Below are 14,504 nucleotides of genomic sequence, written 5' to 3' on the forward strand. Positions count from 1 at the left end.
GCTTGGTTACTGGTTCCACTGCTATGCTTCTTGCAGTGGCTCCCATCAGACCCACATTCCAGACTTATGTTCCTAATCTTCTCATTCTGACCTGTCACCTCACTTAGAACTGTCACCCTGTGGAGCCATGGGTAATATCTTCCATATTGACTCCTCCACACACAGCCTATTACAAATCTCTACCTCTGTCTGTCCAGATAGCCCAACCTCAAGGACATAGCACCTCTGCACTGGTCTTGTGCACTCTACTCCCTGCATTAAGGCCCCTAAGCTTCTCTTCACAATCTTCATGGTCAAATCCTTGGTGATGTCAGACCAGGTTTTCTAAAACATAACCTCCTCGTCTTGCCAGCCATATAACCTATTGTTCCCCTCTATAGCAACCTTGCAGCAGCTGAGTGATAGACCTACGGCTTCTACAGTAAAGCACCCAGCCTCCCAGCCTCTGGCTTGCGGTCCAGACTGCTCTCCTCTGCTGGCCAGTTCTTGACTTTCCATTTACAGCTCCTGTTTGCCACACTCCAACTCTGACTGTCTCTCCTTAGCTTATCTCTCTCTGCACAGTTTCTTAACAGCTGGGTAGCACTTGACATATACACTACCCTGAGCTATGGATTTTCCCATATAACTCTCCAGGAGGCAATAAGCTCCTTGAGTTCAGGCCTCGTTCACTTTTCTGGAGCTGGCTCAGCGTGTTAGCATAACCACCAGGTAAACGTATGAACATCCAAAGAATGCTGTGCCTTCCAGCTGAGAGATAGGAAGTATTCCATCGCTGCGATGGGCTTGAGAGTGCACAATGTCTTCAGGACTGGCCTTTCCAAGGTCATCTGGTGGGAGCTGGGCCAACCAGAATTATGAGCAGGAACTAGGAATTTTAGGTCACTTACTAGTTAATTTCAGTTTCTGGGGTTGAAGGAGAAGAACAATTCAGTGATTCTGATAAACTGAAACTGATTTTCAGGGTAGCTTTTTAAGGCTAGAAGTAAAAAAGTAAGGCTTTGCCTATCTGCTAGTTTAGGCAAGCCTAAATAAATTACTCCGAAGTGATTTATTATCCGGAGTCACATGCATCTGACATATATCTAAAAATTGTATAAAAAATTATATAGCTTATAAAGTAAAACATCACAAATTGTACATGTTAGAAATATATGCTTTAATTTTATATTCTTAAAACTTCTGACTTTGAGGAAAATGTAGAGCATCTATATAGAAAAAGAACAATATAAATGTAGACATCAGAGTGAAATTACCCATGTTTTAAAGAAATCAGTGATAATGATCTTTGCCTTCTATCTACACTCGGGATATTTTGCTACATTTATTTAAAGTTAAGACAAAATACATGTGGTTAAAATCAATTCTATGCAAGTATTTGATAGTCAAATTTTTATGTAATTTCATAGCAGATGATAGTTAATGGCCTGCAGTGGGAGTCGGGGAGCAGGAAGAAATCAGATATCTTAAGCCAGAGATATAAAACCTCAGCCTATATAAATTCTTAAAGCTATTTTCATGGAGCTTTATAAATTGCTGGAGGAAAATGGGACTTGTGGTGCTCATGTCTGTAGAGAGTTTGGGTCTGAGTTATGAGCCATGATGACACATACTGAGAAGATTCATGACTAAGGACAGTCAGTTATATCCCTAACCAAGTTAGACATCTTCAGAACATTTGCTGTGCTGGGGGACTTTTTCAGTTTTTCTTGTGATGACACGTTTATTTAGAGTTGTGTGTGTGTGTGTATGTGTGTGCGTGTGTGTGTCGGGGGTGTTGGTGCATGTTTGTGTACCATACATATGAGACACGAGGGATACTGTGGCTACTGAAAGTGTTTGAGGAGAGCTGGCTGGTCTTGGCTGGTCTTCTCTACGGTCTTTTCTCCTTTCTCACCTCCGTGTTTGCTAGCCCTCATGGGGACTGCTTCCTCTTGGCCCATCTCCCTGGGAGTGCTTTTCAGTAGTTTATCGTGATGTCAACAGTCTCTGTTTATGAAGAATCAGTTGGAAATTCAATATATTGCACATATTCAGGTACTTATACCAACATTCAGCTGATGGAAATTGTTTTTATATCATCTTGTAAATTTTTGTTTAAATTCTGTCTCTGCTGACTGATGTGATACATGGACTATTTACTTATAAATGGATCTTCCCTTAGAGTATTGCTTTATGTACTCAGAGATAGGAGCTATTCTTTCCCTACATTGTCCCAGTAATCTACTGGGATTAATCAGATACATTTAAAACTGAACATTTTGCTAAAATTTAACACTTTCTCAGGCAATTTTAGTAGTATATTGGAAAAAAGTATTCACATCTATCAGGATTTTCCTCACATAAAAAGCTTCTAGTTAATAAATATCTACAGTTTTCATGAAATATTTAGGACTGACCATCAGGCTGTTATTTTACTTCTAGCTCATCCTGATAATTTAATTTGTTTAAAGCATTAAATGTACTAAAGTAGGATGTATAACACTAAGAATAATTTTAAGTAATTCTGTTGATGGGCCAAGGAGATGGCTTATGGGTTAGAATACTTGTTGTAAAAGCATGAGATTCTGAGTTCAAATCTTTAGTGCTCACATAAAAAGCTGGATATAGCTATGCATACCTGTAATATCAGGTATATGAAGAAGATCTTTGAAAGATCCTGTGTCAAGGGTGAAAGTAATAGAGTAGAGCTTTCTCTGATCTCTATACATGTATGTGTGTACTCATCTGTACATACATGAGCCCAGTCACCACCCCCACACACACATCCACACCCCCCCCCACACATCCACACACGAGAGAGAGACAGACAGACACAGAGAGAGACAGAGAGAGAGAGAGAGAGAGAGAATATAAATAAATAAATAAGTAAATAAGTAGTTAAGAAGTAGCTCTGTTGAGAAAAGCTTGTTGGCCAGGAGTAGTCACGTGACTGAGTCACAGCTAATCAATTACTCAATCACTTTTTAAAAATCCGAGGATCAAAATGAGCTGAAATCCAAGGGCCTTGAGGTCGGGGAGCTCTTGTCTCAGTTGTGGTCACGGGAGGCCTGGGACTCACCAGTGTTCCTTACCCATTTCATCAGGAGCAGCAGATTCATGTTTACCGTGAACACATCTCTGAGATACCCTCCCTACCTTAGAAGCTCTGTTTCTTGTGTTTTAGAGAAGAAAGCTCATAAGAAATAAGTGAAAACTAATCCGGAAGCATTTTATTTTTCCTGGAGTGCTTGTTATTGCTTTACAGTGTAATATGCACTAAAATGTCCATTCATGACACAGAGAGAAGATGAGAGCTGGACTGGTGTGGGGTGTGCATCCAAGCATTGAATTCCATCCTTGGAGGAGTAATTGAATGAGAGTAGTATTATGTATCGAGTTCATCCTTGCTCCTCAGTTTCTCCGCAAACAGCTTTTATTACAAACGTTTCAGGCAGAGGGAACATTAGAATATTGAATATCTTTTCTTCTGGCAGTGGTGATGACATTTGCATGCTGTAGGGGTGGGAGAAAGGCAGGTAATAACATTGTTGTGGGAAGCAAACAAAGGACCAGAGGCTCACTGGCTTGGTGGGAAGGGTTTGCTGCCCACTGTGTCCTTGGCAGTGAATAGAGATGGGGCTCTGAGATTCCTGCACTTCTCTTGGCAAAGCAGGTTTCTGCTGGAATTAGAAGGGTGTGGTTTTTCGCTGGACCATTATTTTTGGACCTATGATGCATTAGCCACCTCTGGCTGCTGTAACACATGGCCCCATACTTGGCCCAAAATAACACCGAGGGTACTACAGTTCCAGAAGCCAGACTTCCAACACAGAGCTCACTGGGCTGGGAATCAAGGGAAGAATCGCCTTGGGGGGCTATTCTGGTTCACAGAGGCTGTGTGTTCTTGCTGAGGGTTCCCGTTTGCTTTCAAAGCCAATGAGAGCACCTGGATTCTCTCTCACTTTCTGGTCCATTCTCTGGCTCCCCCTTTCACCTTCAGGCACCATTATAAGCACTTTGGATTCGTACTAGACTCAGCCTGTGAGACCTTCCTCCTATGTTCCACACAGTGTAAGGTGGGCGCAGTTTCCCAGTATTCTGATCTGGAAAGGCACAGGGAGCCAGCTATTTAGGCTTTGACATAATAATTTATCCATCCCAGTCTAGGCTGCACTTCAATCCTTTTGTTCCTCAAGTTCTTTTGTCCTTCTACTCCATCTATGAACTCTATGCTGCCAAGTGAGGCCAGCCTGGGAGTAAGGCCTATTAGATCAGGGAATTAAATGAGTGTTTTTTTTTTTTTTTAAGTGGTCAGTGCCTCACATGTACAAATGTAACTCAGTGTCCAATCACTCTTCCAACAATCTTTTTTGATGTCTGTGCTGGGTTCTATGTGAGCAAGGTGGACACTCCCCTGCTCTCTGCTTTAGGAGGGAGTGAAGAACAGGAAGTCAGTAAACAAATGAGCACCAGGCAGAGAATGAGAAGGAGACCCTGTGTCGTCGCTGCTGGCATACGTGGCACAATGAAAGATGGTTCTCCGAGAACAGAATGGCAAGGAATACTCATTGTGTGAAAAGGGACAGAGGGTGTGGGAAGTACAAAGCCACATGATAGTAGTGGGGTTTCTTCTGGGGACAGAATGAAGGTCAGTGTGTGTATGTATAGGAAAGGGAAACTGTATGATGCGCTCGTATGCAGCACAGCTGCTCAATACCAATTCTTTACACCACGGTGAGAAGCTTGTGTTCTGAGGTGTGACTGAATGATGTTGGAGTGTTTCTAGGCTGTGAGATGAATTAAATGGTGCACTTGTGTGTGTGTGTGTTTGTGTGTGTGTGTGTGTGTGTGTGTGTGTGTGTGTGTAGAGGCCAGAGAGTAACCTCTGGTATCTTCATCGTTTCACAAGAATTTCCCACCTTGTTTATTGAGACAGGGTCTCTCACTGAACACGGAGCTCCCTGATTTGGCTAACTAGCTGGGTAGTGAGTCCTGGGGATCCTCTTGGATCTGCCACATCTGGCTGCTGCCACTGCCATTGCCTCCCTTCCCCTCCCCTCTGCCCCTCCCCTTGCCCCTCCTGCTTATCTGTTTAACATGGGTGCTGGAGTGTGATATCAGATCCCTGTGCTTGTGTAAACTGAGCCATGCCTCCAGCCCAAATAAAATAATTTTTATTTTAGTCTTTTAATTAAAACCTTTTTTTGGAGAACTTGTAAAAAACAAAAAACAAACAACAACAACAACAACAAAATCAAACCTCATACCATGAGATTGGCAAACCCAAAGTCTACACAGGTCAATGAACTTCTGTATAGATAGAATAGCCATTCTGATGTCATCGGACTTTGATTTGTATCATACACTCTCAGTATCAATTGCATTGTTATGTATTTATTCACCTCTCCCCCTGCATCCCCCCCACGAGACAAATCCACAGTAGAGTTAAAACTAGCAGAGTATTGTGTCTGATCTCCCTGTCAGGACCTGTGTCTTCACCGGCTTTCATTCATGGCTTCTAGTGTACCCTCCCTCCTGGACCTACAGTCAGCATGACCCCAACTGACAGCTTCAAAGGGGACTTCTCATGCCTGTCAGCCCAGAAGGGAAGATTCATTTAAATCATGAGGAGAATAACAGGGTAGAAGTGGCGGGAGGGGAGCTTTGATTAGGGAAATGAATACAGGAGAAAAGTGAGGAGATTAAATAGCAATAAAGATATCTGAAAAAGTCATAATGTATCATGTTATTGTTTATGTACATAAAATTTCACAGAACACATATAAATCTGTATATGTGTGTACATGCATGCATGTGTGCGTGTGTCTATATATTATATATACTATATATATGTGTATATATACATATGTATTTATGTTTACTTTTACTTTTGAAGACTACAGACACTCCTGATCTTCCGCAAAGGTATATGCACACTGAAATTCTATTATAGATAACATTTGTAGGCCAGAGTTTGATGTTTACATAGGACTTAGTACTGTCAGTTTAGCTTGACAAACATTTTCTCAAAACATTTTGAGAGGCAGCCATTCTGGCTGCCTGTTTGGAGGCAGCCATTCTGGCTGCCTGTTTGGAGGCAGCCATTCTGGCTGCCTGTTTGGAGGCAGCCATTCTGGCTGCCTGTTTGGAGGCAGCCGTTCTGGCAATAGGACTTGCAAAGGACAAAAGCAGTGGCTTCCACCTAAAGGATTTGTAGAACATCAGGGACCAAAATGGAGTAAGGAATAGAAGTTGATAAATGAAACAATGATTTATAAATAAAGACTGTGAGATGATGGGTTCCTGGGAGGGAATGAAGGACTGGTTCTGTTCAGCTCTGTGGTCAGGAGTGGCAATGGCACTGATCTTTATAGAGTATTAACATTGAATGTGATTTGAACTGTGGGTTAGACACCACCAGGACTTCTGTAAGGACGAGAGAGAACATGAAGTAGACATGGGGATGTAGGCTATGAAACAATCCAGGCACACACTACTGATGTACGTTGTCTAGGACAAGAGATGAAGCTGTGGCAGATGTAGGGGAGGTTCTGTCAATGGGGTGAGAAGTAGGAGAGATACATAATACGAGGATCAGGGATACAGGATGGTCCTGCGAGCATGACTACTCAGATGGTAAAAGATGGGGTGGGGAGGGAGATAGCAAGGTAAGATTTCCTTAAGCAAGAGGCAGGAGAGAAATCCAATGAGATACTGCAGAAGGAGAGGATACAGTGATATCCTGTGCTCAGAGAGAACAGTTTTGTGGGAGACACCCACAAAGTGTCTGGAGCAGTGGCACACGAGGAGGGGGCATCAAGCAGGAAGGGGATTGACTTGTGAGAAGGAGGGTAAGCCCAGAGCTTGTTTTTCACCTTACTTTCAATAAATGTTCACTGTGAACTTACTGTGTTCAGTGCTCCAGGCTTACTCTTGGAAAACAAGGATTCAGAAGAGAGATATTTGCTTCTGCTGTGTACATAGAGAGGGAGGTGGCACTTGGCTCTGGGATCTCCTCCACCTGGGGGCTGAACCTCCATAATCTGCTTCCTAATTCTAGAGTGTCATTTCTTTACTAATCTCAATGCAGTTGCACATCCGTCAACTTCTTACAATGTCTCCTATCTGTTCAAAGATCTGATCTGTATTATTAAGTATGGTGCAGTCTCACCATACTTAAATGTTTTCAAGGTAACACTTAATGTCTTGATAAATGCTCATGACGTAATTTTAAAGTACATAGTGACTTATAAATTTCAAGTTTTATTTGTGTAAGGGAGGGGGGCAGAGAGAGATCGAGGAAGAAAAAGAGGAGTAAGAGGAGGAGGGTGTTGGAAAATATTGGCGATAGCTATCTCTGGACTATGAGGTATTGGAAGGGGGTTTATTTCCTTCATCCTCTAACTTTCCCAAACTGCATATATGTTATATCAAAATGAATAGTAACACGACTTCTAAGAAATCTGTGTTCCCTAAGAGTGCATAGTACCACCTTAGGAACATTTATAGTGAGAATGAGTTAGCCCTCCAGGGGGCTCTCTTCTTTCCTTCTAGTTCTGGTTTCAGTTGAGTCTGGTAAACATTTTACTGCACTCCAGCCCTCTTCCCTGAAGCCACAGGAAACAGTTCAGCTGCTGCCCTCTTACCTGTGAGACCCCTGACCTCTGAGCAACGTTGAGGTGTTCAGTGTCTCTCGCTCTGTTGGGCTGTAAGCAGCCACAGGGAGCATATTACATCAGCCTGAGCGCTCTGCCACTGACCTACATCCCAGCCTAGGAACTACATCTCATTCATATCTTAGACTACAGTGTTGGTGTTTTATGTATGATTATTCCTCAACAAGTGAAAACATACATGTTGGATATAGTTAAGGTTGACCTTGGAATGTTAGCAATGTGTGGTGTCATGTGGCATGTACTAAGTAATTTTTCTAACCATCATGCCTTTGTTACAGAAGACAAAAGACAGGAACAGTTTCTAGGCTGCGGGGATAATCAAACATGGGAGTAGAGTGCCAGTAAAGGAGGTAACATTTCCATCCCTGGGGAGCCTCAAAAACTTGACAAAGAAGACATCTGTGAGGGTGGCTGAAGCACTAAATCTGTCTGGAAGCAAGTAGACAGACAGACAGAATGACAGATGGTTCTAGGATTTGATTACTGGGAAGGCCCCCCGAGGGGAGACATTAAAAGTTCTTCCACAGAGATTGCTGCTTTGCAAAGGGAAGCAAGTTGCAGGAGCTTAGCCTAAATCCCTAGGGGCTTAGGTCTCTTCTGTTGTCAGAGCTTAAAGCCACTGTGAAAATCCTGTAGAAATCTGCAAAGCTAAAGCATGCTGATTTTCTGGAGGGTTGCAAAAAGTCCACTGTATATATGAGCCTCTTGCAATAAAGAAACACTTCTCCCTACTCTCACTAGAGAGAATCATTTGCCTACATTATATTGAATGTATAGCTTTCTCCAGGGAAATGGAAACTCTTAAATGTATTGTAAAACAGGGAACAATTTGCTGGGTAGGAGGGGACTGGGGTCCAGCCAGGAGGCTTTTCCATCTCTGGCTACTGGTGCCCCCAGCCTGCAGCAGTGTGCGAGCAGGCAGGCGTTCCAGCAGAGCCTTCCTCTGGCCACCAGACCGCCTCTCAGTTAAAGCACAATGACTGCGGCCCAGGACCTTTAAGTCCTAGCGGTGTATCCCTCTTCAGGCATTTTACTGTAATGCCAGCTTTCAGCCACACGATGTCACCATTGGATTTTGATGTTTTTCACATGCGTTTGTCTCCGCAGGTGAAGGCATTTTCAAAGCTGGAGCAGAGAGATCTGAAACAAGGGGGGCAGCAGAAGTTCAGGAAGACGAAGACACTCAGGTTGAGGTTCCAGTGGACCAGGTAATCTTCCTTCTTCCAGACATTCACAGAACCCAGCAGTCCCAGCCCCGTGACCCTGCCCGCCCCCTACACTCAGGTGCCGAGGGGTCAAATGGCTTTCGAAGTATAACACAGTACCCTAAGTTCTTCTTGGCACCCCTCCAGAAAATGTCCACCTGCCTCTTTTTAATGTGGAAATGATATGTTATTGATAAGCAAGACAAAACAGAGGGAGCTCACAGACAACGTCTGATTAAAAAAGAAGCATCAGCTGGGAATTTTAATATAGGAAAAAGTCATTTTCTAAAAGAAAACATGTTTTTAAAATGCCATAATTTTCTCTCCTTCGGGGTCTTCAACATTTATGTGGTTAGATTTCTCTCTTTTTTTCTTTTTTTTTTTCTTTTGTAAAGGAGTTGCTCACATAAATACAACTCAAATGTTCTCTATGTGTATAGTAATTATGTATAGTAATTTCCTTTCCTAGGCCAGGAAAACAATGTACTTATTTGTGTTACAGGAAGGTGTACTAACAGAAGAAATTAAGACATGTTAATTCTGGCTAAATTCAAGAAATAAGGCAGTTATACATGTGTTATACATTTGTGCACATATGTATAAGCCTCTCTCTCTCCCTCCCTCTCCCCATCTCTCTCTTTCTCTCTCTCTCTCTCTCTCTCTCTCTCTCTCTCTGTCTTTCTCTCTCTCTGTGTGAGTGTGTGTGTGTAGGTTAGAGATAGACACTAAGAGTCTCCTTCAGTTGTTCTCTGTCTTATTTTTGAGACAGGGTTTCTCATCAAACCTGGAGTTTACTGGTTTGGTTAGACTAGCTAGCTGGCAAGCCCCTGGGATCTACCCATCCCTGCCTTCTCAGCACCTGGTCAAAGATGTATGCCATGCCTAGTCTTTCATGTGGGTTCTGGGCATCTGAAATCAGGTCCTCATGCTTGCTTATCAGGCTCTTACCCACTGAGCCAACTCCCTAGGCCCTATCATACATTTTTTTTTTGTTTACAGTAATTCATTATTAAATTTGAATATTAAATTTGAATGATATGGATTACAACTTATTTTTCTTTCCTTCACTTTTTAATTTTTTGCACTGAAAGATTTTACAGAGTTCATATTAATAATACAATGAATTTTTGAAAGCCCCACTGTATGTACCAAAATGAGTTTTGGTACATAGGAGTCCATTTGCATTCTAAAGAATATAAATAAGGCAGCAGCCTGTTTAACCAAACTATTGTACCTGGTACCATCCAGTGTACATATTAGATTACTTTGCTATTTCAAGCTTGGCTCCATATTGAAATAGTTTGGAGAACCTAAAAAAAAATACTGATACCTGTGTCCAAAAGAAATAAATTAATAAAAGACTCTCTGTTACATTTTTTTTTTTAGTTTGTTTGTTTGTTTTGTATTTAGTAGAGTTTAAAATCTTGGCTCTTACTGTGGTACAAGCCCAAAATAAGAACAATTTTAGACATTGGATTTCATTGTAATAAGGCTGTACTTCAATGACCCTCAAATCACCAAAGGATTTTACCTCCATTGTTGCTAAGCTAAGAGTTGACAGTCCTGCTTCACCAAGGAATGATGCTTGCATCTACAACTCCTGATTTCTTTCCTAGGTTTTCTATCTCCAGGACTTGCTATGGTAGGAGAATTGGGTTCTGATGATGCCAAGTAACCTTGGTTTGTGTTGTTTATTTTCTTATGCTTGCCCCCTGCCATCTGGTTATCTCTAGTGCTACCTGCCCTTGCTAAATCTGACTGGAGCCTGTCCTTCCTGTGATCCTGGTTGTGTCAGAACTCCTCAGAGTCAAGCTGTCTCTGTGATCCTGTGATTCTGGGATCCTGTGACCCTGGGCTTGTTAGAACACCTGGGAGTGCAGCAGCTTCCTCTGTGTGTTGTGGGACTGGCTGTGGAGCCTGGGCCCAAGGTCTGCTCAGGACACCAGCCCAGAGAGACTGGAAGGAACCCGAGCCACTCTGCTGGCAGAGTTCCTGTGTGCCTGGTACCGCTAGTCCCAGTTACTCCTGGTGTTGGGACAGATGTTGGGTCCTCCTCACCTCTCCCTATTACACTTTTTAATATGATCATTACAATTATAGCTAGAGGGTTGGGGTTCAGTGAGACTCTGGAGGAAGGTAGAGCTCACTAGGAATTGCCATGTGTCCTGTGACTATTGTGTGCTATTTCCTTTTCTAAAAGCAAATTTCACAATCAGGAAGGTCCATGAGCACTCTTCCCACACATGTTTGTCTTACCAGGATGGCAATGAGACTGACGTTTGGTTATTCCACCATATTTCCTGCACACATTCCTCCCAGTGAAAAGCCTGTTGTGCTAAAACTTCACAGATTTCAAAAATCCAATTTATTTTCTAGGATTTGCTCTCACTAATAATTTTTCATAAACCACAGTTGTAGTTATTTTTTTCCCTGGGAGAAAACAGAAATTTAAGTCTTCTGTGAAACCATAATTAAATATTATATTTTTGGACAAAGAAGAGTAATCATGTATACACAAAATTTATTAGTTGTAGAAGTTAAGACTAATTTATATTCTCAAGTCAAAACCTCTTCTTAAGCAATGTGTGCAGTTGTGAGGGGCATCTGTTTGCCTAGGTGTGTGGTTTGGAGAGAGGGGTGTGGGGAGGGAGAATGGATCTCCTATGTCACTGGATCAGCCTTGCAACTCAGTGTCTGGTTTCTTACTGGACATGTGGATATAGCTGAGAAAAATGCAGCCAGGGCGAGTGAGAGATAAACAACCAATGGGAAAGAAGAGCACCAGGAGACAGAAGGACCTGGAGGAAAGACAGTCAGTCAGAGGCTCCTCCTCAGTGGCGTTTGTGCCACAGTGGGCATTAGATGCTAGGGTTGGTGTCAGAGCCTCTTCTGCATGTTAGATAGCTTTAATCTGAACATTGCGTGAAGCCAATGAGGGTGTGGAGCGATTATCACCAGTGACAACAACTTTATAACAGTAAGAGCGGCTCTGAAGACCACACCCCTCTGTGGTGTACATTAAATAGCAGCCACCTTTCATCAGGTACCTGCTAAGGGCTGAGAACTGCATGGCTCTTCTCTAAATAAGTGCGGTGATCACTCGGCAGACAGACCTTACATACTCACTTTCCATGCATACACACATATATGTACATATATAAATGTTGACAAATATGCACATATACACATATATCTAGACACGTGTGTGTGTGTGTGTGTGTATATGTGTGTGTGTATGTTGTATGTGTACTGTTTTTACCATGTGGGCCCCAGGGATTAAGGTCTTCATGCTTGGCAAGCAGCACCTTTCCCCGTTGAGCCTTCTCATCCTCTCCCTTTGTCTTTTCAAAGATGTTTGTATAATGAATGAATGGCCTTGGACATACTTAAGATAGTTTTGTCATCTCAAATATTATGGAACTAATCTCTTGGTTTTATTTTATTCTATTTCTTTTTTACAATTTAGGTATTGTTTATTAAACCTTCTACCTAATGACTGAGGGAGCTGATTATTCGAGTGTTCCTCTCTCCTCCCTTCCCCCTCCTCCCACCTAGTCTTAACAAGTCAAAACAAATATACAAATCATACCTTTTGCCCTTATTTCTAATGTAATTCTATAACTTTTGCTGGCTTAGTTTTGGATCTGCAGGCTATCCTCACTGTATATTACTCTTGGATGACTCTTTGTGTAGACTCCAATTACACTGTCACCTTCCTGCCTCCCTCGCTCGGCCATGACCCATTGCTTCTCCTTTGTTTAGCTTTCTGTGCACCTGTTGCTGAAGCTGTGGGTCAGTCTTCCTGATTCATTCTGCACAGTGTGTGACTATACAGTCTTTCTTGTCCTCTTTCCCGAGCCTGTGATCCCTGAAGCTACTTAGTCTGCCTCTGTCTATCTTCTCAGATTGGCCTGGTATTTTCCTTATCATTACTTTGGGAAGTTCTTGTGTTGCTCCAGTGTATGGATCCTGGTATTTGGATTCCATATCTTTTTTTTTTTTTTCCCCTCGACTAAACCCTTATTATAGGGAAGTTCCCCACAGGAAATGAAGGTGTAATCAATTTTCCTTTAGCCAGAGAAACACTCCATGGGAAGCCTATTGTGTGGGAGAGAGTCTTTGAACCTACAGCCTCATGCATGCAAGGCAAGTGCTCTACCACTGAGCTACAGGCTTTTTCTATCTGAAAACAATCCTGATTTCTCTACTCACACTTGATTGTCAGCCATCTGTGAAATCCTAGGGTCACATGACTTCTCTCAGGATTTTGAAAACCCTGCTCAATTTGCTTCCCACTCAGGAGGGCAGTTGAGAAGTTTGAAAACTTTGCCTTTCTTGAACTTCTGTGATTAACACTTCCCTATTGCTGGGCTCATTTCCTTGTTCCTTCTTTCTTGAACTTCAATATTTGTATGATATACCTTGACTTTTTAAAAAGCTAAGAAACAATCCATAGAGATGCAGAGCAGAAAAGATGATTAGGACTTCAGTAGAGTAGGATCTATCGCAGGTGTATCTTATATATGTTACATCCCATATACAAAATGCAAGTCACATCTACAGATATACCCCGCCATCGGTTGAGCTCAGCACCTGTGCTTAGTGGGCAGGGACTTCCAGGGTCACATACTCTCAGCTCTACCTACAAACCTACAGATATACCCCGCCATCGGCTGAGCTCAGCACCTGTGCTTAGTGGGCAGGGACTTCCAGGGTCACATACTCTCAGCTCTACCTTCTGGTATTGTCACTGGGCTGCCATATCATTAACTTCTAGATGCTTTCATACTTCTGAATGTTCTTTCCCCTACTATGTGTGTATGTATATGCTGCATGCACTCATAGGTATGTGTGTGTGAAAACTGGAGGTTTGATTTTTGGGTGTCTTTATCACTGTTAGCCTTTTTTTTTTTTAAAGCAAAGGCGTCTCACTAACCCTGGAGCATATTAGTTTGAATAACTGATTCCTCAGGATTCTCCACTCTGATTCCCCCTGCCTACAATTCTAGGTTGATGATGCATATGTGCCTGGCTATTAAGTGGGTGCTAGGACTCTGAACCAGGTCCTTATGCTCGCGAAATAGCCACTCTAACAACTGCTCCATCTCCCCAGCCCCAAGTGTTCTTTTTATAGTGTACTATTCTTGCTTCACAGATGTGATGTCTTCCCTTTTCCAAATACTGATGCTCTGCTGTTTGAAACTTCATTTTTCTAGAGTGGTTCTTAGGAAATTTCTTCTTTGTCTTTCTGTTTTGATTTCTGCCTTAACACTAGATAGATTTGTGTGTGTGCGCGTGCATGTGTGTGTGTGTGTGTGTGTGCGTGTGTGCATGTGTATCACTAAGGACACTGCATAGGAAGAATTTGCCAGGAGGAGAGATCCAGGGCAGTGTGCTGGGCTCCCAGCATTATGGAAAGAAACTCTCTGTTTTTGGTAGCTTTAGTATTGCTCTTCTGATTTTTACGAGAACACGCTTTTAGGTGTTTGCTTTGTCAGTGTGAGCCTAGTGCTGAGCAGTTAGGACCTGACTGTGAAAAGGGGACTTTGGACTCTTATCAAGAGACTTATTCTAGTTGGCTTTGGTACAAGGGGCATGTACCCATTCTTTACCTTTTCTTTTTGTATATTTGAATTTTCTT

At 42.4% G+C, this 14,504-nt stretch overlaps 1 protein-coding gene across 3 annotated transcripts in view; it reads left to right on the forward strand.

Moving 5' to 3' along the window:
- Dcdc2 (doublecortin domain containing 2) overlaps positions 1-14,504 on the forward strand; it is a 162,275-nt gene that overhangs the window by 134,742 nt on the left and 13,029 nt on the right. For all 3 annotated transcript variants that reach the window (XM_031359050.1, XM_031359051.1, XM_031359049.1), the window contains one exon: positions 8,766-8,866. In XM_031359050.1, coding sequence (XP_031214910.1) covers positions 8,766-8,866 — 101 coding nt within the window. The remainder of the gene's footprint in view (positions 1-8,765; positions 8,867-14,504) is intronic.

The sequence above is a fragment of the Mastomys coucha genome, unplaced genomic scaffold (genome assembly GCF_008632895.1).
Source record: "Mastomys coucha isolate ucsf_1 unplaced genomic scaffold, UCSF_Mcou_1 pScaffold7, whole genome shotgun sequence".
Lineage (NCBI taxonomy): Eukaryota > Metazoa > Chordata > Mammalia > Rodentia > Muridae > Mastomys > Mastomys coucha.